This window comes from Malus domestica, chromosome 02 (assembly GCF_042453785.1).
Source record: "Malus domestica chromosome 02, GDT2T_hap1".
Taxonomy (NCBI): domain Eukaryota; kingdom Viridiplantae; phylum Streptophyta; class Magnoliopsida; order Rosales; family Rosaceae; genus Malus; species Malus domestica.
The window spans coordinates 7,253,940-7,279,752 of record NC_091662.1 but is presented as its reverse complement, the minus strand read 5'-3'; the positions used below and the strand labels follow the sequence as shown (position 1 = coordinate 7,279,752).

Genomic DNA, 25,813 nt, shown 5'->3' with positions numbered 1-25,813 from the left:
GGATTCAGTCTGGACGTAATGGTTCTAGAAACCAAGGTAGAAGATTGGAGGTCACTTATCATTCATCATTTGAAGGATCCTTATTCACCCACAAGTAAGAAGAATAGGCAGCAAGCAACCAAGTATGTCTTGTGGGCGAAGAATTTGCTGAGGAAAACTCCAGATGGGTTATTGTTAAAATGCCTAGGCCAAGAAGAATCCATGAGAGTGATGGCCGAAGTACATGAGGGGATATGTGGAGCACATCAGGCAGGTACCAAGATGAGATGGCTGCTCAGAAGGTATGGTTATTTCTGGCCCGACATGGAAAAAGATTGCAAATCCTATGCCTGCGGTTGTGAAGAATGTCAGAGGCATGGACCTCTCCAGCACGTGCCTTCGGTGCCTTTGAATCCAGTGGTCAAACCTTGGCCGTTCCGAGGATGGGCAATGGACTTCATCGGGCAAATCTATCCAGCCTCCAGTAAAGGGCATACTTTTATAATTGTAGCAACGGATTACTTCACCAAGTGGGTGGAAGCATCAGCAGTGAAATCCATAACTTCAGCAGTGGTCAAGAATTTTATCGAGACCAAGATCCTGCATAGGTATGGGGTGTCTGAAACTATAGTAACAGATCGTGGGCCATCTTTTGTTTCAAAGGAGGTCGAGGAATTTGCAAGCAAGTACAAGATAAAGATAATCCAGTCCAGTCCATACTATCCTCAGTCAAATGGGCAGACAGAGGCTAGCAACAAAATCCTGGTCAACATTATCAAAAGGATGGTAATGGACAGTCCAGAGAAGTGGCACGAGATGCTGGGAAATACGTTGTGGGCATACAGGACTTCTAGAAGAGCGGGGATAGGCACAACTCCTTATGTCTTAACTTTCGGGTAAGATGCAGTACTTCCCATGGAGATCAACGTTAGTTCCGTAAGAATTCAAAACCAATTTGGGTTACATAGTGCGAAATATATCGAAGCCATGTGTCAAGGCTTAGAGGACTTGGATGCAGCCCGAATTGAAGCCTTGAACCAAATTCAAGAGGGAAAAATAGCTGTTGCCCGAGCCTATAATAAGAAGGTAAGAATAAAATCGTTCAAGGAAGGAGATTTAGTGTGGAAAACAATCCTCCCGCTGGGGGCTCAACTTCGAGGCTTTGGGAAGTGGAGCCCGACATGGGAAGGTCCTTTCATTATTAGTCAGGTCTTGACTAAGGGAGGATACTATCTAGCAGACCTCGAAGGCAATAAGCAGAAACACCCCATTAATGTGAAATTCTTGAAAAAATATTGTCCTACATTATGGGATGTTAGGGATTGCTATATTGACGAGGGGGCAGAATAAGGCGAACTTCAGAAGTTTCATATGCAGTATTTTGTTCGTCAAGCATTCAAAAAGGGGGCAGAAAGACAGAAATTGATAGAAGTATTTATTTCATGTCGACAAATTGGTGAAATTACAAGATTCAAAGCCTATGTATTACATTTGATCCTCTTTGAAAGTGGTGGTATCTTCAGCTGGTTTCCCGATGTCTTCATGGATGGAACCCGATCAGGTGATTGGGTTGTGCGGCCAACATGCGCCTGGTAAAAGACCCTCCAACGAGACCGTCACCATATATGATGGTGAAGCCCGATTTATCACCACAGATTGCGAGAGGATAAACCATCAGGAGGAGACCGCCCGACCAGGGGTGTTGGAGATAGAAGGGTGATCGACCAAGGGTGTTGGAGATAGCAGTTATCAGGAGAAGTTTTTTTTCTTCTCGCGAAAATGAAGCTTTAGAAATAGCCACTCAAAAACTGGAAAACCCATGTCTCAGAGGAGGCAAGAATGCTCAAGATGGGTTGAAGTCGAAGGCCAGAATGAAGAGGATTTGCTGGTGGGGTAGAAGGATTTCCATAGCCGGAATTTATAGAAAACCAGAGGGTAGTTTGGAGGTCGTGATAAGCTCAAGGGGCACGCATGCTGATATTCAATCAATGTTGGCGTTTGGGATCCCCACCTTAACATTAATTGAAGGGGGCACTGTTTGGGTTAAAACCGAACTATAGGCCCAAAGGTGGAGTCGGCCCAACCGAAGGCCCAGACGAAACTTAGGGGGCAGGAAAGGGGCCACTTGCCCACCTACTCAAGGGCCAAGTGGTGTAGGCTGATCAGACTACACAGCCCAATAAAGCACTTTATGGTGGCATTCATGTAAAAAGGCTGATGAGTCATCACATTTGAATCGCATTCGGGCAAGGTTGTGGCTACAGGAACCCAAGCCAAAGTTGTCTATAAAAGGAAGCAGAGAAGGCAGGATTCAGGACACTCAAACAAACAAACAAATGCAAGCCAAAACTCTGCTCAAAGCCAGATTTGCCTTCCAAACAAAGCTGTAGTCAGCAAAGCCTTCCTCCCATTCGGGACCAGCCTTTATCCCCCGCGGGATACTCTTTTCTTCTAACCTTTGTAATAGCTCTGCTACCTTGTTCAATCTTGTTGGTAGTATCGATTCACTTTTATTATTCTCCCTCTCTCTCCTTAAAGCTTTCAGACCTTTGACAAAGCTGTAAAGATATGGACCTGCAAGAAGATCAGCCTTAACTGACAAGGTTTAATCTTGCCCGACCTTCGTGGCTCTGTCTTTGTCTTTTCTTTCTTTAAGAGCCTAGCAATATGTTGTATATTTCCAGTTATATACAAGGTGTTTCTAGCAAATTAATCATGATGAAAAGACGTCCTCAATACTTAGATCCAGTTTGAATATATCTTCAGTATTCAAACCAGATCCAAGTTCTAAGCCCGCAGGGCATGTAGATTTGATCAGTTTAAAAGTCCTTGGCCTCAAGGCATAAAAAAAGAACTTTATGTGGACTTAACCCATCCACGACAATCCTTGATAAACGAGAAGTCCGAAGTTACTTGGGGCGCAAGTAATCGACCTATCCCTTAGTTTTGTTTCTACTATATCCTGATTACTATAGAAAGCTTAAGTATGAAGTGAATTCTGATAGAAAGCCTCAAGGCCTACACCTAAGGCCCCACGAAGGCATCTATTTGGATTCACTCTATGCTGCGGTCTAGATAGTCCGAGTACAAGGATGAACTCTAATGGGAAGCCTCAAGGCCTACACCTAAGGCCCCACAAAGGCACCCATTTGTGTTCGTCCTACCTCTCGGACTCGGGTAATCAAAGGTATGATAGTGATAAAACTCCAGCAACCATAAAAACCACATATGATGTATCCAAGCACTGGTTTAGTTTGACAGGAAGCCTCAAGGCCTACACCTAAGGCCCCACAAAGGCACCTGTTATATCTAACACGGTTTCTCGGGCATATGCATATGCACAACTAAAACCTAACATCTATTCAACATCTGCCATACTGAAGATGGCAGTGGCACGCCTGAGCACCTACAAAGTTAATCTTGATTGTGAGCCTCAAGGCCTATACCTAAGGCCCCACAAAGGCACCTTTCAAATTAACTTTGTCCTTCTCTTTCAGCACTACCCGAGGAGTCTTGCCCGAGGAGTCTTGCCCGATCAAGGCTTGCCCGACGAGACTTGCCCGACTAAGCCCGAGAAGAAAGCAGAAGCCCGACAGAAGCCCTCGACCGGCGCCAATCTCCCAGGGGAGCTGTGTGCTCGTTTGCCAGGAATTCATCCTCGACGGATATTCCTGCCCCGAACACAGGCAGTTCCCCCACCAAATCTTACCATTTTCACAATTGAATCGCTAAATGACTCGGTAAAAATAAACAAATTGATGCAAGAAGATTGAGTTGGAAAAACCGGGTCGATATCAAACTCATCCTCATTGAATTTCCCCTGCTAATTCTCATATCCCTAGTCATCTGCATCACCAACTCCCTTTCATCATCTTGTTTTTCCTCTTGAACCTATCTTCAACGCTCGCAAACCCAGAAGCACATTCATCATCAAAGAATCTCCTCCCTTGCAGTTCTTGAAAAAATAGTGCCTTAGCAGCCTCTCTGCAATAGGTCTCTTCCCCTGGTCTTGATCGAGGCAAGATCCCACCAAGTCTTTGAAAGCCTTAGAGAGCTTCTTGTTCTTGAAAGCTTTGTTCTGGGTTTCGTAATCTGAAAGCCAGAACCTTTTAGTTATCTTCAGAAGCAGAGACTTTGATGGCAGAATGTTAGACAGCGGAAGGCCGCCACGAGCCAATTCCAGTGCCGTGATCCCAAAAGACCAAATATCCCCATTGTTTTCATTCCCATTGTGCGAATATATCACCAAAAGACCAAATATCCGAATTGGCCTCGTAAACAGAAGCAGAGACCTCGAAACCGATGAGCTAAACAGACCCATCAGAATTAATCAATATATTTTCATTCTTGATGTCTTTGTGGAGGTGGCCCTGATTGTAAAGATACGACATGGCGTTTAACGTCTTTTTGAGAATGATAGCAATGCAGGGCTCTGGCAATCTTTCTGCTAAAGTAGAGAAGATTATGGATTGCAGTGAACTAGTGGACATGAACGGCTTAACCATCCAAAGACAGTGGTTGATGGTGAATGATCAATGCATAGAAATAATTTTGGGGTGGGAAAGAAGAAATAGAGTCTTAGTGCAAGCAAAATAGGCCTATGATTGGTCAAGATGGACTTAATGATGACGATAGTAGAATTCATGGCAGTGGAGACGGCCTTGTGGACGACAAAGCTGCTTCCGTATCCAATTTCAGCAATGATTTAGTAGGAGGCAGGGTCTAACAGAAATTGGACCTTTTTGGTTTCTGGGTTTTCTTGGTTGGAAGAGGAGGAAGTCGCCATTTGAGGCGAAAATAATGAAATCTTAAAGGATCGAAAATGAGTTTTTGGGATTTCTGGGAAGTGGGTTTTGATGGAGAACATGAATGTATTCTGAGGGAGAAAGAAAAGTTGGGTTTTAAGTAGTAATCTTGTGAAAGGTTTAATGGTGAGTGTATCTTTGGGATGATGCATGTAAGTGTCTACTGCTATCTTCTTTTTTGGAGCTTTCCTACTGCAGTTGGGGGTGAAATTATCATATCAAATCGCCCTATGATTAGGTTACTTAAATATAATCTTGATTCTGTTATTATAGGGGTTTATGGTAATTAGGATTGGTTAGTTTAGTAGTTTGCCATCTCAACATTTTCTTGGGAACAAAGGCAATTGACAATCTTAACAATTTTCTTCTTCTAAAAAACAATCTTGCCTTTTATTTTGTGATGCAAATCTTTGAGTGTTGGATACTAAGGCATCAAGAGTGGAGTCTTAGCGTCATTGGGTGAGTTGATTAAAGTTGTGATTAAATTTTGTGTCACCCATATTCTAAGTTCGATCTCATATATTTTTCAGTAGTAAAAAAGAAGTACAACTAGAAAAGTGATTAGTTGTAAAAAGTATTACTATGAATCCGTGGCAGATGCACATTGGAACCAAGGTGGTCATAAGACCACCTAGAGTCCTGAAAATACACATGTGAAGGTCTTTCGAGAACTATTCGAATGCTTGGTATAAGTCCCTTTTGTGCCCAACAAGTGTTTGAAGTAATGCATTCTAGGCATATTTAGGCAGCCCTCAGCAGGTTGGGTCGAGAGCACTCGACAAATTCTCTTGATAGCACTCATCAGATTGCTTTGGCATATGTTGATATTTGTTAACATGTGCACAAAATGGTTCGGTTGACGACAATTGTTCAATGAAATACCTTGATGAATAGACTGAATTTTTTTTTTTTGCGTGCTTCGAGCTCTATTTTGGGTCGAGAGCACTTGACAAATTCTCTTGATAGCACTCATCAGATTGCTTTGGCATATGTTGATATTTGTTGACATGTGTACAAAATGGTTCTGCTGACGACAATTGTTTAACAAAATACCTTAATGAATAGACTGATTTTTTTTTTTGCGTGCTTCGAGCTCTATTTCTAATAAACGATTTAGATCTTTAACACTGCGACCACCAATCTTCGAATCTTGGATCTGCAACTGTTATGATTTAAACATCAAGAGAGGTAATGCATACTAGATTATGAAGACAATGACTGAACTTAAACACATTAACTTTTCTTTCTATATCTAGCGTTCAACTTGTTTAAGAAACAAGCCAAGCTTGACTTAGACATGCACAACTCGTAAAGCATGTGAGTAGCTCGTTAATAAGAAGCTTGATGAAAATGTTATTGAAGAAGACCATCTCAATGTTGTAAATTAGCTTGTGTTTGACTTTTCTTTTTACTCCTCTTGAGATCGACAAAAAAATAAACGAGCCAACCAAGTTGAGCTCTTATAAAATTGTAACAAAGCCAACTTAAACATGATGAAATTCGCAACATTTATAGCCCTAGTTAAATTTGGAGAGGTGATTTCACATACCTTTTTTATTTTTTCACACACTCACTTTATTTATGATCGTTGTTGATGCACAAAACCGGAGGGGTCTTGGAACAACGTAAATTCGATCGTGAATCTGCAAGAATTGTAAATAACACAAGATGTATCGTGGTTCACCCCAATGTTTGGACTACATCCACACTGATATTGTATTTCTCTGAGAGAATTGTGAGGAAGAGAGCATCTGTAATGTGAGAGTGAGGCTTTGAGAGGGTGAGAGGGCTTGCTCTGAATATGAGAGCTTAGGGGAGAATTGGCCTCTCTTAATGAGGAGAGTGAGGGGTCATTTTATAGAATAAAGGCTCCTCACTTATTACATATTTGCCCCTCAATTTATTGCATAATTACATTTGAGTCCCCCGAGTATTTATACAAGATCTAAATACGGAGGCCCTAAGTATGGTACAAACAGTAGTCCTCCAAATCTTCAGTCAAGAGAGTCTTTTGGCTAAAGACTTGAAATTCAATCCATGTGTGGGTCGAAGTAACTAGATGTTGTCTTGAACTGATACTCGATATGAGGCGGTGCTCAATTTGAAATAATGCTCAACTAGAAGTAGCACATGTTGCGAGGTTGCTCAGTTTGTGGTTTATGTTGCCTTGGTTGGCTCGGCTTGTGGCGTTGAATGTGAGGGAGTCCCTTTTATAGAATAAATGCTCGCTCCTCAATACATAAGTGATGGGTTAGGAGTGATGCTCGCGGCGAGGCGGTTGCTCAACAGCCGGTGATGCTCTCTAATGATGGTGAGGGAGTCCCTTTTATAGAATAAGGGCTCGTTCCTCAATACATAAATGATGGGCTAGAGTTGATGCTCGTGGCGAGATGGTTGCTCAGCAGGTGGTGATGCTCTATAATGAAGGTGAGAGAGTTTTTTTTATAAAATAAGGGATCGCTCCTCAATACATAAGTGATTGGTTAGGAGTGATGCTCGCTAATGAAAGTGAGGGAGTCCCTTTTATAGAATAAGGGTTCGCTCATCAGTACATAAATAATGGGCTAGAGTCCCCCAAGTATTTTTCATGAGGCCCAGTTGAGGCCCAATATATGATACATAATGTAGTCCCCCAAGTCTTCGGTCAATAGAGTATGTTTGGCTAGAGACTTCAAATTGAATCCATGTATGGGCCGAAATGACGGTTGTTCGGAGGCAGTATTTGTATACCCTGCACTGAAGCTTTGTAGGTGAAGCTTTGCAAGTGAAGCTTTTGAAGCTGGAGCTTTGTAAATGAAGTTTTTGAAGCTGGAGCTCTGTAAATGAAGCTTTTGAAGCTGATTGACATGAGTGATGCTCATGAATGTTTATGTTGATTGACATGAGTGATGCTCATGAATGTTTATGTTAATTGACATAAGTGATGCTCATGGACGTTGACATGAGTGATACTCATGGATGTTGACATAAATGATGGTCATGAATGTTTATGTATGACTGACATGAGTGATGCTCATGAATGTTTATGTATGATTGACATGAGTGATGCTCATGTATAATTTTGGAGTACTGGACGTACTTTTGATCACCTGGTTGGTGATAATAGCGGCAGGCTGCCGAATAATTTTGGAGTACTGGACGTACTTTTGATCACATGGTTGGTGATAATAGCGGCAAGCTGCCGAATAATTTTGGAGTACTGGGCGTACTTTTGATCACCTGGTTGGTGATAATAGCGGTAGGCTGCCGAATAGTTTTGAAGTACTGGGCATATTTTTTATCACTCGGTTGGTGGTAATAGCGGCAGGCTGCCGAATAATTTTTTGTAGTATTGGACGTACTTTTAATCACCTGGTTGGTGATAATAGAGGGTCTGACTCTTTTGGGCATATGGGCCTTCGCTTTCCACATAACATTCCAGCCTATTACTTTAGGCTGGCCATTTTTTTTTTGTTTTACTTTTTGATGGGGTTATACAGATATCTGTGAGAGATAAGAAAAATAAATTACATCATTCAAAACAAAGGTTTCGACATAAAAGCTTCGACAGTTGCAGATCGTTGGTGTGTACTGCACTTACTGCGTACTGGGTTGTTGCAGATCTTTTTCCATGTGCATATTGCGGTGGCTTCTTCAGAAAAATGGGAACATGCATGATGAAAGTTTTCTTTTTCAAAAGTTGATGGCATCTTCTACGCTGTCATCGTGCCAAGTTGACTCCCTTAATCAATAAAAAGCTTGGCCTGCTGTGCATTAATTGCTTATTTTCTTGTAGTTTTTTCAGAAAAGTGGGAAAAGTTGGTGGGGATCAAGGCAGTCAAGTGCAACCATCCTTCATTAGGATAGTCCTTTCTTATAGCTTCCGCAATTTGCAAAAGATGCTCGATCTGGGGCTCATCCAAGTCGGGATCACTCTCATCCACAACTTGGTTGAGATGTTCACAACATTCCCATATGCTCATTTCCACCTTATCCAGTTTTCCATATTCTTCCCTCATCCGCTTCACAAAGTTGACGCTCTGGTAAATGTGATTGATTATGTAGAACTCCTCGACCCCATCTCACCTCTCGCTGCTAACATCATAATCCCTAAAAGTGTGGCCGAATGCATTCGTCGGAGGCTCCACAAATCCACCATCCAACACCAACTCATTTTTCTCGCCAGATTCAAAGACTTTCTCCTCCGTCTCAACCACTCCAAAGTCGGGCTGCTGAACAATGATGGTTATCCTGCGGGGTTGACGAACAATCTAAAGGATCGATTGGGGAGAAACGTCAGAGGCAGCGGCGATTGCAATAGCATGGTGAAGGTGTGGGGGGAAATGTGAAAGTATTTATAGTTAGCCGGAGAGTCTTTCCTTGAGAATTCCCAGTAACCGAGTCATTCCCTGACAATTCCCGCTCACCGAGTCCTTCACTGAAAATATTTTCGAGAATAGAGATCTGCGTTTTTCCATGAAGCTGACAGGTCGAGAGGTGTAGCCACAAGCAATGAAGTCAAAGGTTTCTCCTATGAAAGGCTAACCTGACTTTCATTTTGGAACTTGACCCTTTTGATTTTCCTTCCCATTCTTGTTCTGGTCCTTCTTGAATCCTCCAGTGCTAGAGGTGCACACATCATTAACGCTGATTTCAAGCACTATTTGGAGTGGTGGAGGCACTCGAGATAGTCTTCGCGGAGGAGGACGCAGTCATTGGGCTCACGGCAGCGAGACATGCACTCGTTGAAGTCCACCCAGAAATCGTAGCACCGCCCTTTGTTGCCGGTGATTCCCCACCTCGATGCCATTTTATTCTCTTGCGCGGTGGATGATTGAGTCGAATCAGTTGTATCGACGGTCGGTGGAGGTTAAAAGTTTATCAGCGATTGCGATGGTTGGTTCACTCTAGCTGCTGACTGTTGCTCTGAGCAAAAGAAATGAAGGGACGAGATCGCTTCGAGAGAGCTTGCAGAAGCCATAGATGGCAGATGAGATGGAGTCCGGTCTAAGTAAGAGAAAGTGGATAAGAAAGTAAGTGGAAAAGCACTGGCAGTGAAGAGGACAAATTAGAATATTGGTGTGGTGTTTGGTTTTCTTGGGTTTTTTGCAGATTTTGCAGATCCACGACGGAGGTAAAAAATGAAAGAGAACCGACACAGTTTTTCGTGTCGTTTCCCACAGAAGGCGCCAAATGTTGATGCACAAAACCGGAGGGGTCTTGGAACAACGTAAATCCGACTGTGAATCTACAAAAATTGTAAATAACACAAGATGTATCGTGGTTCACCCCAATGTTTGGGCTACGTCCACACTGGTATTATATTTCTCTGAGAGGATTGTGAGGGAGAGAGCCTCTGTAATGTGAGAGTGAGGCTTTGAGAGAGTGAGAGGGCTTGCTCTGAATATGAGAGTTTAGGAGATCTCAGGCCTAAGAATTGGCTTCTCTTAATGGGGAGAGTGAAGGGTCATTTTATAGAATAAGGGCTCCTCACTTATTACATATTTGCCCATCCATTTATTGCATAATTACATTTGAGTCCCTCGAGTATTTATACGAGATCTAAATACGGAGGCCCTAAGTATGGTACAAACAATCGTCAAATTGTATAAATTAAAAAAAAAAAAGCAAATAAGAATAAGGGTAAAAGACTGTTTACTATTCTCATGTTTCGTGGTTTTCAACATTTAGTACATCACGTTTTTTTCGTCCCAGAGTCATACCTAAAGTATTAATTTTGGGACAGTCTTATACATCTGTTAGTTAAACTATTAATTCTCCCGTTAAGTGATGACGTGGTGCCCATGTAGACAATGATTGAGCGCCACGTGTCATTAAAATATTAAAATAATTAATTTAAAAAAAAAACCATCCCTCCCCCCCCCCCCCGCCCCCGCCCCCAACCCAGAAGAAGGAGGAAGAACAAAAAAAACAAAAAACAAAATACGAATCTGCAACCCAGAAGAAGAAGAAGAAGAAGAAGAAGAAGAAGAAGAAGGAAGAAGGAGGAAGAAGAAGAAGAAGGGAAAAAAAACAAAAAATGAATCTGCAACCCAGAAGAAGAAGGAGGAAGAAGAAGAATAAGAAGAAGAAGAAGAAGGAAAAAAAAAACCAAAAAGCCGAATTTGCAACCCAGAAGAAGAAGAGGAAGAAGAAGAAGGAAAAAAAACAAAAAACAAAAACCGAATCTTCAACCCAGAAGAAGAAGGAAGAGGAAGAAGAAGGAGGAAGAAGAAGAAGAAGTAGGAAAAAAAAAAACCAAAAAGCCGAATCTGCAACCTAGAAGAGGAAGAAGAAGGAGGAGGAAGAAGAAGAAGGAAAAAAAAAAGAGGAGGAAGAAAAAGAAGAGGGAAGAAGAAGAAGAAGAAGGAAAGAAAAAAAAAAATCTGCAACCCAGAAAAAAGGAGGAGGAAGAAAAGGAAGGAGGAAGGAGGAAGAAGAAAAAGAAGAAGAAGAAGGAGGAAAAAAAAAATTGAATCTGCAACCCAAAGGAAGAAGAAGAAGGGAGGGAGAGGGTGAGGGTGAGGGTGCGGGGAAGATGAAGGGTTTTTTTTTAATTTTTTAATTTTTAATTTTTTAATATATATATATATATATATTAATTATATATATATATTTATTTATTTATTTTATAAATAATTTATTTTTAATTTCCATGTGGATGACACATGGCGTTCAGTCATTGTCCACATGAGCGCCACGTCACAATTAACAGGAGACTTAACAGTTTGACTAACTGATGTATGAGACTGTCCCAAAATTTACATTTTAGGTATGACTCTGGAATGAAAAAAACTTGATGTACTAAATTTTGAAAATCACGAAATATGAGAGTAATAAACAATTTTTTACCCTAAGAATAAAAATATAAGTGTGAAAGAAGCTAAAAAGAGTGTTTGATTATTCTTTCTTTAAACTCACTAGGGCATCATGGTGATTTGGAAAAAGTAGCTCAACACGAGAGGTCCAGAAATATTGTGGACTTGGACTATGGAGGTACATGTTCTTACTTATTAATGTTGCAGCCGAAACTTATTGGGCTTAGTTTATGGAAACTTTGCTTTGATCACTATCAAAGAATTTAATGGTGCATTTCTTTCTTCTAAATTATGGCTCCACTTGTGCATTCCTATTCTTTTGGAGGGTGAATTAGTAGAATTTTTTTTTAACAAACAATATTATTTACATTAAAGGAGAATGGGTGGGTTTATTCTTACAATGAGCTAGCAATAATTTCATTTAAATTCGCATTTGACGAAAATTGAATTGAAGATCTCTCACTTACAAGTAAAGAAGAATACCACTAGACCGTAATATTATGTAGCAAGTAGTAGAATTCTTAGACAAGAAAAATAAAGAGTACATCTTTTAGACACCCCTATATTTAATAGTAAAAAGATATGTATATAATGGATACATATATAGGCCAAGTCCTTGCTACATGAAAATAATAGAACCAAAAAAATAGAAAATGAGGGAAACTAAGGCAGATACTAGGGTAACAGATAGTGGAATGCTTCCCTTGTCCTTCCTTATAAGCATTCCTTCAATGATAGGGTAGTTCATTACTATGACATAGAAGGATATGAAAACTTGTATGAACATCTTGTCCAACTCCCCCACAAAGATCCCTCTAGCAATCCCCACAGCAAACGATGCCATGTTCAAGATGACTAGGGCAACCATTGGAGCAAGAAATAGTAGTGATGTTTGGAAATCAAATACTCCCATATTGTAACGCTTGAGTTGTTCGACGTTGTCGACTTTATTCGTTGGAAAAAAACTGGCTTCTCTCATACCAAGTTTCTTCATGAAAGCATCCACACTACCATATAAATGGGATGTGACTGACTTCATCATCCATATCCTCTGCTCATTTACCCAATGTCGAAATGTTAACCCCGTTGCGAGCACCTCGTATAAATGTTTAGAATGGGATGATAGGAATATGAACGAAAATACAATGAAATAAGTATTTGAGACCTGCAAAGAACAAGACCGTCATACTATCATGTCAAAATCCTTCTACTAAAGTTGTTTAACAACTAATTAAGAGGGTAATGCTTTCTTATATACTATACAAATACTTATATCAACAGACTGTGAGCTTAAATTTTTAACCACACGTGTTCATAATCAACCATAGTAAATGGTTCAGTTTCAATCTTAAGATCATAAAGCAAGTGGACATTTCCCTCGATAGTGGAAGTAATTATATATTTTGAATCATTTATACAAAAGAATTTTTAAAGAAACTTGTAAAAAAATATAGGTATAATGAGAGAAAATTACCTGAGGGTATAAAGGAATGCCATTGAGTAGGCAGAGTTGAGGAATGGTAGCAAAGCCCCAGAGCGACAAGAAATAGAAAATGGGGAAAAGGGCAAGTTCTGCATAACACATGCTGTGAAGAAAATTGCGCGTTTTGAAAGGGCCATATATAAGAGGACTAAACTTGGAGATAGCAACATCAACCAAGCCAGAGGACCATCTTGTCCCTTGGACCAAAAAATCATCCAAATTGGTGGTGCCACTGCCCAAGAATTGTGGCCTTTTTGGATCAAAATACACTGAAATCCAACCTTTGCAATGCAAATGAAACCCTGTGAAGTAATCTTCCACCACCGAACCGTATAAGAAACCAACCTGCATGCCACAAATAAAAGAAGATCACCATTAGCATAAAGTTGGAGGAATGCTAGGCTCAGTCACCTCCCAAGCCGGTTACTACAAGCTCTTGATATATTGTACAACTGACACGTATCAACTTCTCACAATTGACTAAACTTGGCACAGTTCTTTTTTTTCGGAATAAGTAAGGTTTCAATAGATTAATTGTACTTGCCTCTTTACCCCATTTGGTGCCATCTTCATAAACACAAGAGGCTAGTAGTTGGATTTCATTTGGCTGTGCATTATTTCTCTGGATGAGCATATGATCAGGCTTGTTGATTTGGCGGACGGATTTGATGAACTCATTGGATGGACCAAAACATTGTCTAAGTTTCATTGCATCCCCGGCTGATCATTCAATAGTGAAACTAATTTAGTGGCCTAAAAAACGTATGAACGCATATAGTACAGACAAGTTCATAATTTTAATATATATGCTTATTAAACCAAATTAAGGTATTTCATTAAGTGAAATTGTATTTACCTTCACTAATGGAACTTTCACATAAGGACACCCTCTTGATGTAGTAGCCAGTACCACACACGCACGGCCCTCCAAGCCCATCATAACCTTTCCATAGCACCTATTTATATACAAGTTGTCGAGACCAATTCTAGTCAAAGATTATTATTATATGCATTTCTACATATGATATGACATGTAATTGATTAATGTAAAGTTTGGTCCTTGAGTTCTTATGTACCTTAAGTGCTGATCTCAGCTGACTGTCATAGATATCGTTGTTACTGATGTTGTGAAAATTTTGAGGGAATTGAACAAATGCTAGAGAGGGTGATATCTTGGGGTCAAGGTGGAAACACATTGCTTGCCGAGCCGAACTTGCATCATTGCAATGCATGTCACAATCTAAACCTAATATGTAAGGCGAATTACTTATAACTCCCGACACACGTAGCTGATCAAAACAACATCAACGTTACTTATCAAATAGTCTACTATGTAGGTAATTATGTCAAACTGTCAATCTGAATTATCAATTAATTGAATGAACTATTTTTTAAGACATAGTAGTTAATTGACAGCTAACTTGACAATATATAAGTAAGTAATACACATATATGGTAAGAGAATATTACTTAAAATCGACACATAAATAGAGGAAATTTTACAAAAGGAGAGAGATGCATGCATACAAGAACATTGAGCGCTCCGGCCTTGAAATTGTGAGGTTGAGAAGGTCTTTTTTCACGAGAAACATAAATAAGAAGAGGCATATTTTTGGCTTCATTTGCTTGAATTGCATCAGCATCATCACCGGACGTTTCTTGTATTACCTGCCAAAATTCCAGATATGGTTCTTATGATGAATTTGTATATAATTAAAACAATATTGTCTTTCCTTACAAGAATATTAGGTTCTTTTGTGGTTGAATTCTTATAGCAAGCCTGATGTTGACAAAGTTAATGATATGAATTGTGTGGAGATCGGTTTTTTCCCACTTGTTGGATGTATTGGCAAAATAGAAAATAATTTGGAAATTAAATAGGCATGTCAGTTGTGAGGCACGGCTTATCAACGTTTCTATTACTAGGAAAATACTAATTACATGTTAATATGTAATGAAATCATAATTTTAGGGGTGTGCTATCCACACACTCCAAATTACTTCTCACGCACCCCTTGTTAATTTCTGTCCGTTGATCTTCTTCAATTCATTCGATCTGACGGTCAAAAATTAGAAGTGTGTATGAGAAGTAAAATGACGTGTGTGGATATCACACCCCTAATTTTAACACTGACAAATCAAAACTTCATATGACATATCGGTTCAATAATACAATATCTCGTGATGATAAACTTACACATAATATTATATTGGACTATAACGCCATAGTTGCAATAAACTCTTTCTATGTCAGTACTTTTCGTCACCGAGCATGCCTTTATTTTAGGGAACTTTAACGAAAAGCTTCCGGTACTGTTCACTTTAACGAAAAACCACATTTTTACACTAAAAAGTCAATCATGGTAGTATTCACTTTACCTTTTATTTTGTCCTTATCGTTAAAACTCAAAGTTTTCAAGTCATTTTCATTAGTTTTCCTTTTATTTTATTGGTTTTAAATAAATATGTCTTTTGCATTGAATCCGGATCCTCTTTGTGAGGATCCCGGGGATCTGTCAATCTTGTCCGTTCATCGTACTTCATGCAATCAGAAATTATTTTAAATATTTATATTTAAAATTAAACACAAACAGTATTTGGCAAAAGTTGACAGCACGATATACGATGAATGAACACGATTCATGGATCCCCAGGATCCTCACCAACTAGATCCTGTTAGTTTTGCATTGATGAGAATTACCCAAGAGGATCCTTGCCGGATCCTCTTTGTGAGGATTTTAAGAATCCTTCAATCACATATGTTCATCATACATCGTACGGTCATAAACCATTATAATTTTTTTTTATTTAAAATTGCATATAAACAGTATCTGACAAAAAATAACCGCATGATATACAATGAACGGATGTGAATGTACCGAAGCTAAAGTAAATCAACAAACAATGGACAACATTAATACCTCGACGACTGCAGAGTGATCTTGACGACTGTCGCTCCTAGTGTCCCCAATCCTTGCATTTTCTGTTACTCTTTTCTTAAACACCTCGTATTTCTCCTGCAATCAAATCTTCGCCATAAGCTTTGTTGCTGAGAAATATCATTGATAATTATATCTATAAACATGAGGAATTTGTTTTGAGAAATAACAAAAAAAAAAGTCATCATGCACTCATTCCGGCTATTGTTCTTTTTGTCATTTTAACTGACCATTTTATGTATCTTCTAAAAACTAATGATCCTCCCTCTATTAAAAAATTGGTACATAAGATATGCTCAATTGAATACTAAAATTAACTATCATTCAGAATACTAAAATTGCGTATGTTCTCTCACGTTCAACTAGTGAGAAAATGTAAGAGGAAATTTTGGTGTTGATTGACACCATTGTTCTAAAAATCCCTGCATAGGCACTATAACAGCTGACCATTACTCTGATTAGCCTTTAGGTGTTTGAAAATTAAGAAAATGCACCTAGATTTGCTTAGGCATCCGTCTAGCCCGCGACTTTGACTTAGATAGGAAATTGATGGCTTTAATTTTGCATTTTAGTTTTTCAGTAAAATGTAAAAGACTTGTTGAATACTTGGATAAAAACTTATTATATATACTTGTTTCCTATGTTTTCAATATATTTTAATACTTTATCATTTATAAATCATTTTATTTTATAATTTATGCATCTTGCCTAAGCCTCCACCTAGCCGCCTAGGTGCTAAACCTCAATCCGTTACCCGACAAAACGCCTAAACCCCAATCTGCGACCTGACAAAACGCCCAATCCGCCACACAAATACGTACAAAAAAAATTAAGGGAATTATAATTAACCTTCATATGCTTTTTCTCTTGTACGAACTCACTGCCCCCAAAACCACCATCCTCATCGCCATCATTCTCTCCTGCAGAGAAATAAGCCCCCGGAGCCGTACACTTGATTCCATACCTCTTACAAAACGGAAGCCACCATTTTGCAAACCTCCAAGCCTCTCTCATCCCATTCAAAGTCACGGCAGCACCGGCGTCATCAGAGAGATACACGTGAAGCTTTTCCGGTGGATAGTCCATTGCCATGGCAGATAACACCGTGTTCATCACCACCACGGTTGGCTCCTTCTCCGGATCCGCGGTGCAAATAAACACATCAATCGGCGGAAGCTTGTCATCCTCCGGAAGCCTCTCTGGGAACACGGTTCGCGAAACTGCGCACCATCGGAATGATTGGCTGAGGAGCCATTCGAAGGCAAGGATGACTTCCGAGGCAAAGACAAGAAGCCACGGTAGGGTTGCGGCTTTGGTTTTGGGGTGTTGGAAGAAGAAAGAGGCCCTATAGGAAAATAAGAAGACTAGAGCAACCGAGTGGACGAGGATATGTGTCCGGTTGATGAAGTTTGAAAGCTTGTGGACGTGGCAGAGATGGAGAGGGAGCTTAGAATTCTCCATAGCTTCTTCTGTGGCAATTATATGTGTTCTTGCACTCAGGCATCAACAAGCAACATCCTCCACCTCCTTTTAAAGGACAATAACACTGTTTAATTATCGTTATTAAAAATAATAATAATAATGTCTACTAAATGATGAAATCATAAAACTGATCGTCAATGTAGAGATTAGACAAATTGTTCACACATCACCAACTCTCAACACTATTTAAGTTAATAAAATTACTGGAAAACAGCTATATTTTTAATTTTTAATTTTTTTACTTTTGGATATAACTGAGTATTCAATGAGATCGATTGATATGCCTGAATTATCTATGTTTTATTTTTATTTTATTTTTTACGAAATAAGAGCGTTTTTTGTTTTTCTTGATCAGCACGGAGGTTGACTTGTATGACTTAATATTAATGTAATGGGTTACTTTATATACATTGACAATATACATCTTTGCTGCCAACTATATTCACACATATATACCATACCTAAATATCATCATATAATAATAACAATTTTGACCATACGTTTATACAATATATATATATATATATATATAGAGAGAGAGAGAGAGAGAGAGAGAGTATTCCACCAACTTTTGCTGATGAAAATCCTTTGTTCTAGGATTTTTTTGAATTTTTTTTTTGCTCCACAATATAAATACACCATATTTTTTATACAATATATATGGAGTATTCCACGAATTTTGATATGAATTTGTACCTCAATATTGATTTTTCCTCTGGATTATTACAAATAGACAATTTCTTGAATGAATAATTTTCACTTCCATACGTAAGATATATACTTCCTATTGTCAGAAGACAAAATAACAAAACATTGCCGATATTAATTTTGATGATATAAAAAATATATATAAAATTAACATCTTGAACTTGATTAAAAGTTCATTTGGTTGCTTTTAAATAATTTAAAGCACATATCAAGTTCTGGTTCTAATTAAGTTGTAAGTTCTAACAAATATTGTCGATTAAAAGCCCTTATGTAGATAAGGGTTTCGACAAAAATATACAAAACGGCTCTAACAATAGAGTAAAATAATTTAAACATGTGAAACCCTAATCAAACTCTAATCCACGGCTCTATAGCTAATCACCTTCTAATTATGATAAATTAGTAATTCCTTATGTCTGACTTTTCTCTTTTGTTTAATTCAAAGGACTTGTCATATATGAAATAGTATTAATCGAGCTTACGTTTCAAATTTCGCCAAGTACCGAAATTGTATTTGCAACCACGACTTCCTGGCTGCAATCTTGAGTCCCAAGTATCAAAGATTCAAATCCACAGCCATCAGAGAAAGAGGATGGAACCTTCTTCTTTTCCGTTTCGGAGGCTCTGTTTGGTTGATGTTTTGGTGGGTTCAAGGTCGACGGATCTGACGGCTTCTATGTTGTTAGGGTTTTTTGTTTCTGTATTTTTGTTTTGGGCTCAACCTTTGGGTTGGGTTTTGATTTCCATCCACCTAGTCGGCAGCATACAGAGGCTTGGACTAGGCAAATACCACTTTTCCTTGGACCAAATAAAAAAATTCTTGGAGCAGGACGTAAAATAAAAACTTGATTCACTTAAAGGAGTTTTGCTCCAATAGTACCTGTATCACTCAGTTATATAAGTTTTCTTTTATGTAAAATTTAACTGTTATAAAGATTTTGTGAACACGGAAAATTCCCGAAATTTCGATGTCTACAGATTTATTAGATCTTTATTTTATATACAAAGATTAACAATTGATTTTCATAATTGTGGGAAAAGAAAATGTTCTCTCTTTATTGAGAAAGAATTCACATTGATGAGAGAAATGACTTTACATGTGCTTATAAGTGGTTCGTCTATTTTCTCGGTTCGGAGTTTGGCTTTCTCTGAGGATGTGACGGCGGCGGCGGTGTGGTCTTTGCTAGCTGGTGTTGGCCTCCCGTTGTGTCTTGGGTTGCCGCTCTCATTTTGCTTGGGCCATTTACTTTCTATGTAGTTGTCTACCCGGTTGTTTTTTAGCCTTGTACTAGTTTTTTTATTTAATGAAAGTTATCTTTGTGATAAATAAATAAAAAAAAGCATTGCAAATAAACAAGGGAGTTAGTGACAAATGGCAGCTTGTGGTAGCTGGCAATTAGGTATCACGCATAAGTCCTTTCGGCTTAAGGTTTGGGTATGTCTGGCGTCGGTGGTGAGAGTAACCAATTTTCAAATAAAGTTTTATTTACCAAAAAAAATAAAATTATCATCCAGTGCTCTTTAATGAATAAAATAAAAGGAGGTTTAATGAAAATCGTTTGGAATAAGTCTATTTCAACAAAAAAAAAATCTATAATTTTATTTATAAAAAGAGCTTAAATTTTAATGAAAATGACAAAAGTTTAATATAATAAAAAATAAAATGGAAAGAGTAATAAAAAACTGATGCACACTATTTCTGAAACTGAACGGTACTATATTATTTTTTAAACTAAACAGTACTACATTATTTCTATAGCTGAACAATACTACACTGTTACTAAAATTGAACACTATTTCTGAAAACTGAAAACTAATTATTTCTTAAACTAAACACGAGTACTACATTATTTCTGAAATTAATTGAACATATTATTTATTAAACTAAACACAAGTACTACATTATTTTTGAAATTGAACATGAGTATAACTCTGGTTTAACCAATTGACCATATAGCTGCATTTGCACTCCAGAGATAATTGAATTGACCCAAAAATCTTTCAGCAAAACAATGGGACTAAATTGTTCTTTAAAATGTTACTTTTGCATATGAGGCTTTACAAAAGGTTAACTGGGTAAGTTGATTGACTGCATCTAGTTCTACTGCTAGCTCATAGCTGTGTCCAAACGCCAGTTCTGGCCACATCCAACCCATACCCCAAACTCTTTACTGCAGTTTTTACAAGGCTTGGATAGGAGCCTCATAGCTCGACAGACACGTGTCGAGTTCCCAATGGCTCTTTCTTGTCCTTGTTGTCATGAATTATCCATCTTCCTAGCTAGAAGCACAAGAAAAAACCTGGAGCAGAGGAACCTCCCAAACTCTTCACAATTTGAGTAGCTGAAATATATTGCCCATCTCTCTATGGCCTTGGCCATTGCCTCTTCTGCAATTTCAAGCATTATTCCAACCAGGTAATTACAATAATTTCGTAATTAATCACTCCCTTAATAACCATTAATCTTGTTATTAATATCCAAGCAGTAAGCTTATGGATGGAATTATTTTTTACAGGGAAGTGCCTTGGAAATTTTCCTCTGGAAAAGTAGTCACAACATGCTTGCTGGGAAGAACAACCGCAGCCACCCGTTTACATGCAACAAAAGGAGGAGTCTCAAGTGTATGTGAACCACTTCCTCCAGATAGGCCATTGTGGTTCCCTGGCAGCTCACCTCCTGAATGGCTTGATGGCAGGTTTAAATTAATTTTAACTAAATCTAATTAATTAATTTATTTATTTATGCTTTCACTCTGACTTCTTTGGTGAAACCGTAGCCTTCCTGGTGATTTTGGCTTTGACCCCCTTGGATTAGGTGAGAATTTGTTACTTTTAGAACAATTTTACGGTCTGGTCGGCTATCTTTTGAACACGTACTCAATACAAACATTTGAAAATTTCATTGTCAAGACCCCTTAGGTGGTGTATTTACTAGATTATCTGATTTGTAGGTGTTCATACTTAATACGTGTTTGCACCCTAAAAATTTTTGTGAAAAGTTTATATAATTTGTACACTTCTATGAACATGGTCTTAAGTTTTTAATTTCCACAGAACATATAAACCCCAATTTGATAATATTTGCAGGGTCTGATCCAGAATTACTAAAATGGAATGCACAAGCTGAGCTGATGCATGGCAGATGGGCAATGCTGGCAGTGGCTGGAATTCTAATTCCAGAGTGGCTTGAAAGATTAGGCTTCATAGAGAACTTCTCATGGTTTGAGGCTGGTGAGAGAGAGTACTTTGCAGACCCAACAACCTTGTTTGTGGTACAATTAGCATTAATGGGGTGGGTTGAGGGAAGGAGATGGGCTGACATAATTAACCCTGGAAGTGTTGACATTGAGCCTAAGTTTCCCAACAAAAAGAACCCTAAACCAGATGTAGGGTACCCCGGTGGGCTCTGGTTTGATCCCATGATGTGGGGAAGAGGGTCTCCTGAGCCTGTCATGGTTTTGAGAACAAAGGAGATTAAAAACGGGCGTCTTGCGATGCTCGCTTTCGTAGGGTTCTTGTTTCAAGCCCTTTATACAGGGAAAGATCCCATTGACAATTTGATGGCTCATATTGCAGATCCTGGCCACTGCAACGTATTTTCGGTAACGTGATAAAACTTCATTACCTGCTCTCAGTTCTGCTAAGAAACATATTTTTCAGGACTTTGGTTTTCGGTGTAATGCCCTTTGTTGTGTTGATAAATTGTTGCCAACAATTCATGTGTGCAGGCTTTCACTTCTCAGTATTGAAGCTGATGAGGACTTTTTGAGGCTTGCAAACACACCAAACTGCCTGGAATTAAGTGCCTCTGTGCGTTACGCAATACTCTCTTCATGTTATAAAAATCAAATATATATTTTACATATCAAATATATATTTTTTTAAAGTTTTTATGTTACAATTACTAGTTCCTTTAGAGATTGAATTCATCGTTTTGCCATTTCTGATCTTAAAATGAAAGTTTCTTGAAAAAGCATACTAGATACACAATCGCATGGTATAACCAGTATCACGCATATCATAACATGTGTATAATTAGTTATTAATATTATACCAACTATATAAACTCGTCGTTCGCCTATATTACAGCATGTGAATCAGTTACTTCCCGTGACATTCTATTGCAGATAGCATGAGTATTTGGTGATCAAGAACTCTAGATGAAAAATCTAGTTTCTCCTACTGGCTGCCTAGTATTATTTACACAACACATATTGACTTGTGATGAATCATGAAAGTGTGGCAGCTAGAAAAAAAAACAACACAAACATGGTGTCTCCCTCTACCAACTCTACCCAACTTTAACGAATGAATGAAAATAACGTTTGTTTTTGTACGTAATTTTTGGAATTGGGAGTCCTAAAATGTAGGGCATCCAGTGGCTGACAAGGTCAATGCAAGTTTCACAACCTCCACAACCTCTCTCTCTCTTCCCCCCTCTCAAATCCCCCACAAGAGGCAAATACAGCTCTCTCTCTTCTGTCCCCAACCTCTATTCTTAGATTTTGTCTTGTAAAATCTGGTAATCTCCATTCCCCCAATACACCTAAACATGTCACACCCAACTCCTCCTCCTCCTCCTCCTTCCCCTCCTCCCCCATACACCCTACATTGATGATCACAAACACACCAAACCCTCAGACAACAAAACCACCCCATATCGAACAGCGGCTCATTTTCTATCCGGTGGAGACGACACCACATTGTCCCCCTTCCGGCCCTGCAAATGGCCGCTGTTCCCTCGTTCCTCTTCCTCCTCATCTTCCTCTCTTCCTCCCCTCACCTCTCCCTCTCCTTGTCACAAGAACAAGATGCTCTCTTGAAGCTCAAGAGATCTCTCTCTCCAGCAGATAATCCGTTGGACAACTGGGACCCAAACACCTCCCCATGTAACGACAAATGGGCTGGGATTGTCTGCAACGAAGATGTCATCACCGGTCTCCATTTCGCCAACATGGGTCTCTCCGGAAATTTTGACGTTGATGCATTAAAAGACATTCCTACCCTCAGAACCATTAATCTCATGAACAACAAATTCTCAGGTCCAATTCCAGATTTCCACAAGCTTGGTGTCTTGAAATCCTTGTTTTTGGCGGGAAACGACTTCTCCGGCGAAATCCCAAAAGACTACTTTTCCCATTTGACGTCGTTGAAGAAAATTTACCTTAACGGTAACAATTTCACAGGAAAAATCCCAGAGTCATTGACCCAATTGACCAAGCTAGAAGAACTTCATTTGGAGAGCAACCAATTCACAGGCCCTATACCAAAATTAAAGCCAGGAGTATTGAACTCCCTTGACTTTTCAAACAACAAGTTACAAGGTCCTATCCCGGAAACCCTGTCGAAATTTGACCCCAAGGCGTTCGATGGAAACGAAGGACTATGTGGCGGGCCACTCAAGTCATCATGCAAGCCGCCTCCAACACCGTCATCTCCTCCGCCAAAATCCCCATCAAAGTCTCCGCCAGAATCCCCATCAACATCGCCGCCCTCAACTCCAAAGAAGAAAGAGGAAGATAGAAAATCAAAAACCATCATCATAGTCATCAGCGTCATTGTCGGTATCATGGTTCTGCTCCTGCTTTTCGTGCTGCTCACGAAGAAGAGGCGAAAACGGGAGGACAACTTCAACGTGCTCGGCAAGGAACAGATCGTGGATGACCATCGTAATGTACAGGAGAAGGTGGTTGAAGTTCATATTCCAAGCACCACAAATCGCAGCGTGGGAAGTACAAATGAGTCGAATCGTAGCGTGGAGGTCAACCAAAGCAATAGCAGAAAAGGTAGCGGGGACTCGAAAAAGGGGTCGAGTCAGGGGAAAAACAGCATGAACGAGCTTTTGATGGTGAACGAGGAAAAGGGTACATTTGGATTGCCGGATTTGATGAAGGCGGCAGCAGAGGTTTTGGGGAATGGAGGGTTGGGATCAGCTTATAAGGCGGTGATGTCTAATGGGTTTTCTGTTGTGGTGAAGAGGATGAGGGAGATGAATAGGTTGGGGAGAGATGGGTTTGATGCTGAAATGAGAAGGTTTGGAAGATTAAGCCACAAGAACATCTTGACTCCTTTGGCTTACCATTATAGGAGAGAGGAGAAGCTGTTGATCTCAGAATACATTCCTAAGGGCAGCTTGCTATACGTTTTGCATGGTATGAATTTGTCTTAGTTTTATTCAATTAATCTTGTTTTAGGCCTCAGTATATGCTAGAATCATTTTTTTTCGATTGACTGGTGAAGAGTACCAATCTTGCATATACTTGGTATGTCGTTAAAGTTGGTCGATATTATCAAATATCAGTAGACTATATTGGCCAAATATCAACAATGTACCAAGTACTAAAAGTGGTATTCGTAACAAAAAAAATTCCCGCTTAGAGAACAGGCTACCATTCTACGATTTCTTAGTACATTGTAGATTGGTATAGTGCCAAACTCTTAATTTTCCTAATAGATCATATTGTTTAACAATATAACATGTTAGATTGTTTAACAAGACACTTCTCACTAGACGAATGCAACAAAAATTTCCATTGGATAGATATAAATATCAATTTTTGTTTCTTGGTGGTATACATATATAAATTTCTGATGCACATAGAAATCTAACCAGACTAATAAATATATGCACACTATTGAATTTGCAGGTGATCGTGGAATTTCTTATTCGGAGCTGAACTGGCCTACCCGTCTGAAGATTGTCCAAGGAATTGCATGTGGAATGGGATTCATCCACACAGAGTTTGCATCCTATGACCTGCCCCATGGAAACCTAAAGTCCAGCAACATTCTACTAAAAGAAGACTATGAGCCGGTCCTCAATGACTATGCCTTACATCCTCTCATAAACCCTAGCAATGCTGCACAATCCATGTTTGCTTTTAGGACCCCAGAGTACATAGAATCCCAGCAAGTATCTCCAAAAGCCGATGTATACTGCCTTGGGATTGTGATCCTTGAAATCCTCACCGGGAAGTTTCCATCTCAGTATCTGAGCAACGGGAAAGGCGGAACCGACGTCGTTCAGTGGGTCCAATCAGCCATGGCTGATCAAAGAGAACAAGAGTTGCTAGACCCAGAGATAGCAAGTGAGACAGACTCAGTGGATCAAATGCTGCAGCTTCTGATGGTTGGAGCTGATTGCACTAAGAGTGAGCCTGAGCAAAGGCTTGATTTAAGCGAAGCCATTAGGAGGATTGAAGAGGTACAAGCTTGAGAAGCTTGCAGGCATGCATATATATAAAAATATATATATGCTAATATGCTTGCTATATATTCTTCAATGGATTTACTTCAATACAAATGGGATTTTCTTACAAAGGTGAGAAATTGAAAGGGCTGATGAAGGGATCAGAGAGTGTTACTGCAACCACAGAAGCAAACGGAAAACGAGTGAAAAATACTAAATTAAAAAAGGGTGCTAATTCAGGAAGTTTTTTTTTTTTTCTTACCATATATATAGGTGAGTTAAAAAAAGGGTAGGAGAGAGAGTGCTGGGTTGGAACAAGGGAGGAAAAATGGAATTTAGTGAAAAATACTGAATAAATTAAGTGATATTTCTATTTTGGAGGAAGGTTTGGATCTTAGTTCTTGTTTTTTTTTATTCTTTTTTTTTTAGTT

The 25,813-nt window shown here is 39.1% G+C and overlaps 3 protein-coding genes and 1 pseudogene across 3 annotated transcripts; 2 read left to right on the top strand and 2 right to left on the bottom strand.

The window, feature by feature from the left end:
• Positions 1–3,543: 3,543 nt before the first annotated feature.
• On the bottom strand, positions 3,544–4,844 carry LOC108170063 (serine/threonine-protein kinase BLUS1-like; annotated as a pseudogene).
• A 7,302-nt stretch (positions 4,845–12,146) lies between these two features.
• Positions 12,147–17,540, bottom strand: LOC103453496 (cellulose synthase-like protein E1). The gene is made up of 8 exons (XM_070814646.1): positions 16,853–17,540; positions 15,986–16,081; positions 14,592–14,732; positions 14,141–14,353; positions 13,921–14,020; positions 13,609–13,784; positions 13,056–13,409; positions 12,147–12,746 (listed from the first exon to the last, which is right to left on the bottom strand). The coding sequence occupies exons 1-8, from the start codon at positions 17,462–17,464 to the stop codon at positions 12,201–12,203; spliced, it is 2,238 nt and encodes a 745-aa protein (XP_070670747.1). The 5' UTR covers positions 17,465–17,540; the 3' UTR covers positions 12,147–12,200.
• A 2,709-nt stretch (positions 17,541–20,249) lies between these two features.
• Positions 20,250–22,133, top strand: LOC103451376 (photosystem I chlorophyll a/b-binding protein 6, chloroplastic). The gene is made up of 5 exons (XM_008390787.4): positions 20,250–20,609; positions 20,710–20,889; positions 20,971–21,008; positions 21,281–21,795; positions 21,922–22,133. Exons 1-5 carry the CDS (start codon positions 20,560–20,562, stop codon positions 21,940–21,942), a joined length of 804 nt encoding a protein of 267 aa, XP_008389009.1. The 5' UTR covers positions 20,250–20,559; the 3' UTR covers positions 21,943–22,133.
• Positions 22,134–22,286: 153 nt separating this feature from the next.
• On the top strand, positions 22,287–25,779 carry LOC103451387 (pollen receptor-like kinase 3). Its single transcript, XM_008390797.4, has 2 exons — positions 22,287–24,345; positions 24,841–25,779. The coding sequence occupies exons 1-2, from the start codon at positions 22,920–22,922 to the stop codon at positions 25,407–25,409; spliced, it is 1,995 nt and encodes a 664-aa protein (XP_008389019.2). The 5' UTR covers positions 22,287–22,919; the 3' UTR covers positions 25,410–25,779.
• Positions 25,780–25,813: the final 34 nt, after the last annotated feature.

Excerpts from the sequence above, each read along its gene's own strand:
- LOC103451387 (XM_008390797.4), top strand. The coding sequence starts at position 22,920 with ATGGCCGCTGTTCCCTCGTTCCTCTTCCTCCTCATCTTCCTCTCTTCC. Across the intron at positions 24,346-24,840 it reads CTTGCTATACGTTTTGCATG|GTGATCGTGGAATTTCTTAT; the intron begins GTATGAATTTGT and ends TTGAATTTGCAG.
- LOC103451376 (XM_008390787.4), top strand. The coding sequence starts at position 20,560 with ATGGCCTTGGCCATTGCCTCTTCTGCAATTTCAAGCATTATTCCAACC. Across the intron at positions 20,610-20,709 it reads TCAAGCATTATTCCAACCAG|GGAAGTGCCTTGGAAATTTT; the intron begins GTAATTACAATA and ends TATTTTTTACAG. Across the intron at positions 21,009-21,280 it reads CTTTGACCCCCTTGGATTAG|GGTCTGATCCAGAATTACTA; the intron begins GTGAGAATTTGT and ends TAATATTTGCAG.
- LOC103453496 (XM_070814646.1), bottom strand. The coding sequence starts at position 17,464 with ATGGAGAATTCTAAGCTCCCTCTCCATCTCTGCCACGTCCACAAGCTT. Across the intron at positions 14,354-14,591 it reads CCGGAGCGCTCAATGTTCTT|CTACGTGTGTCGGGAGTTAT; the intron begins GTATGCATGCAT and ends TGTTTTGATCAG. Across the intron at positions 12,747-13,055 it reads GCATTCCTTTATACCCTCAG|GTCTCAAATACTTATTTCAT; the intron begins GTAATTTTCTCT and ends TGTTCTTTGCAG.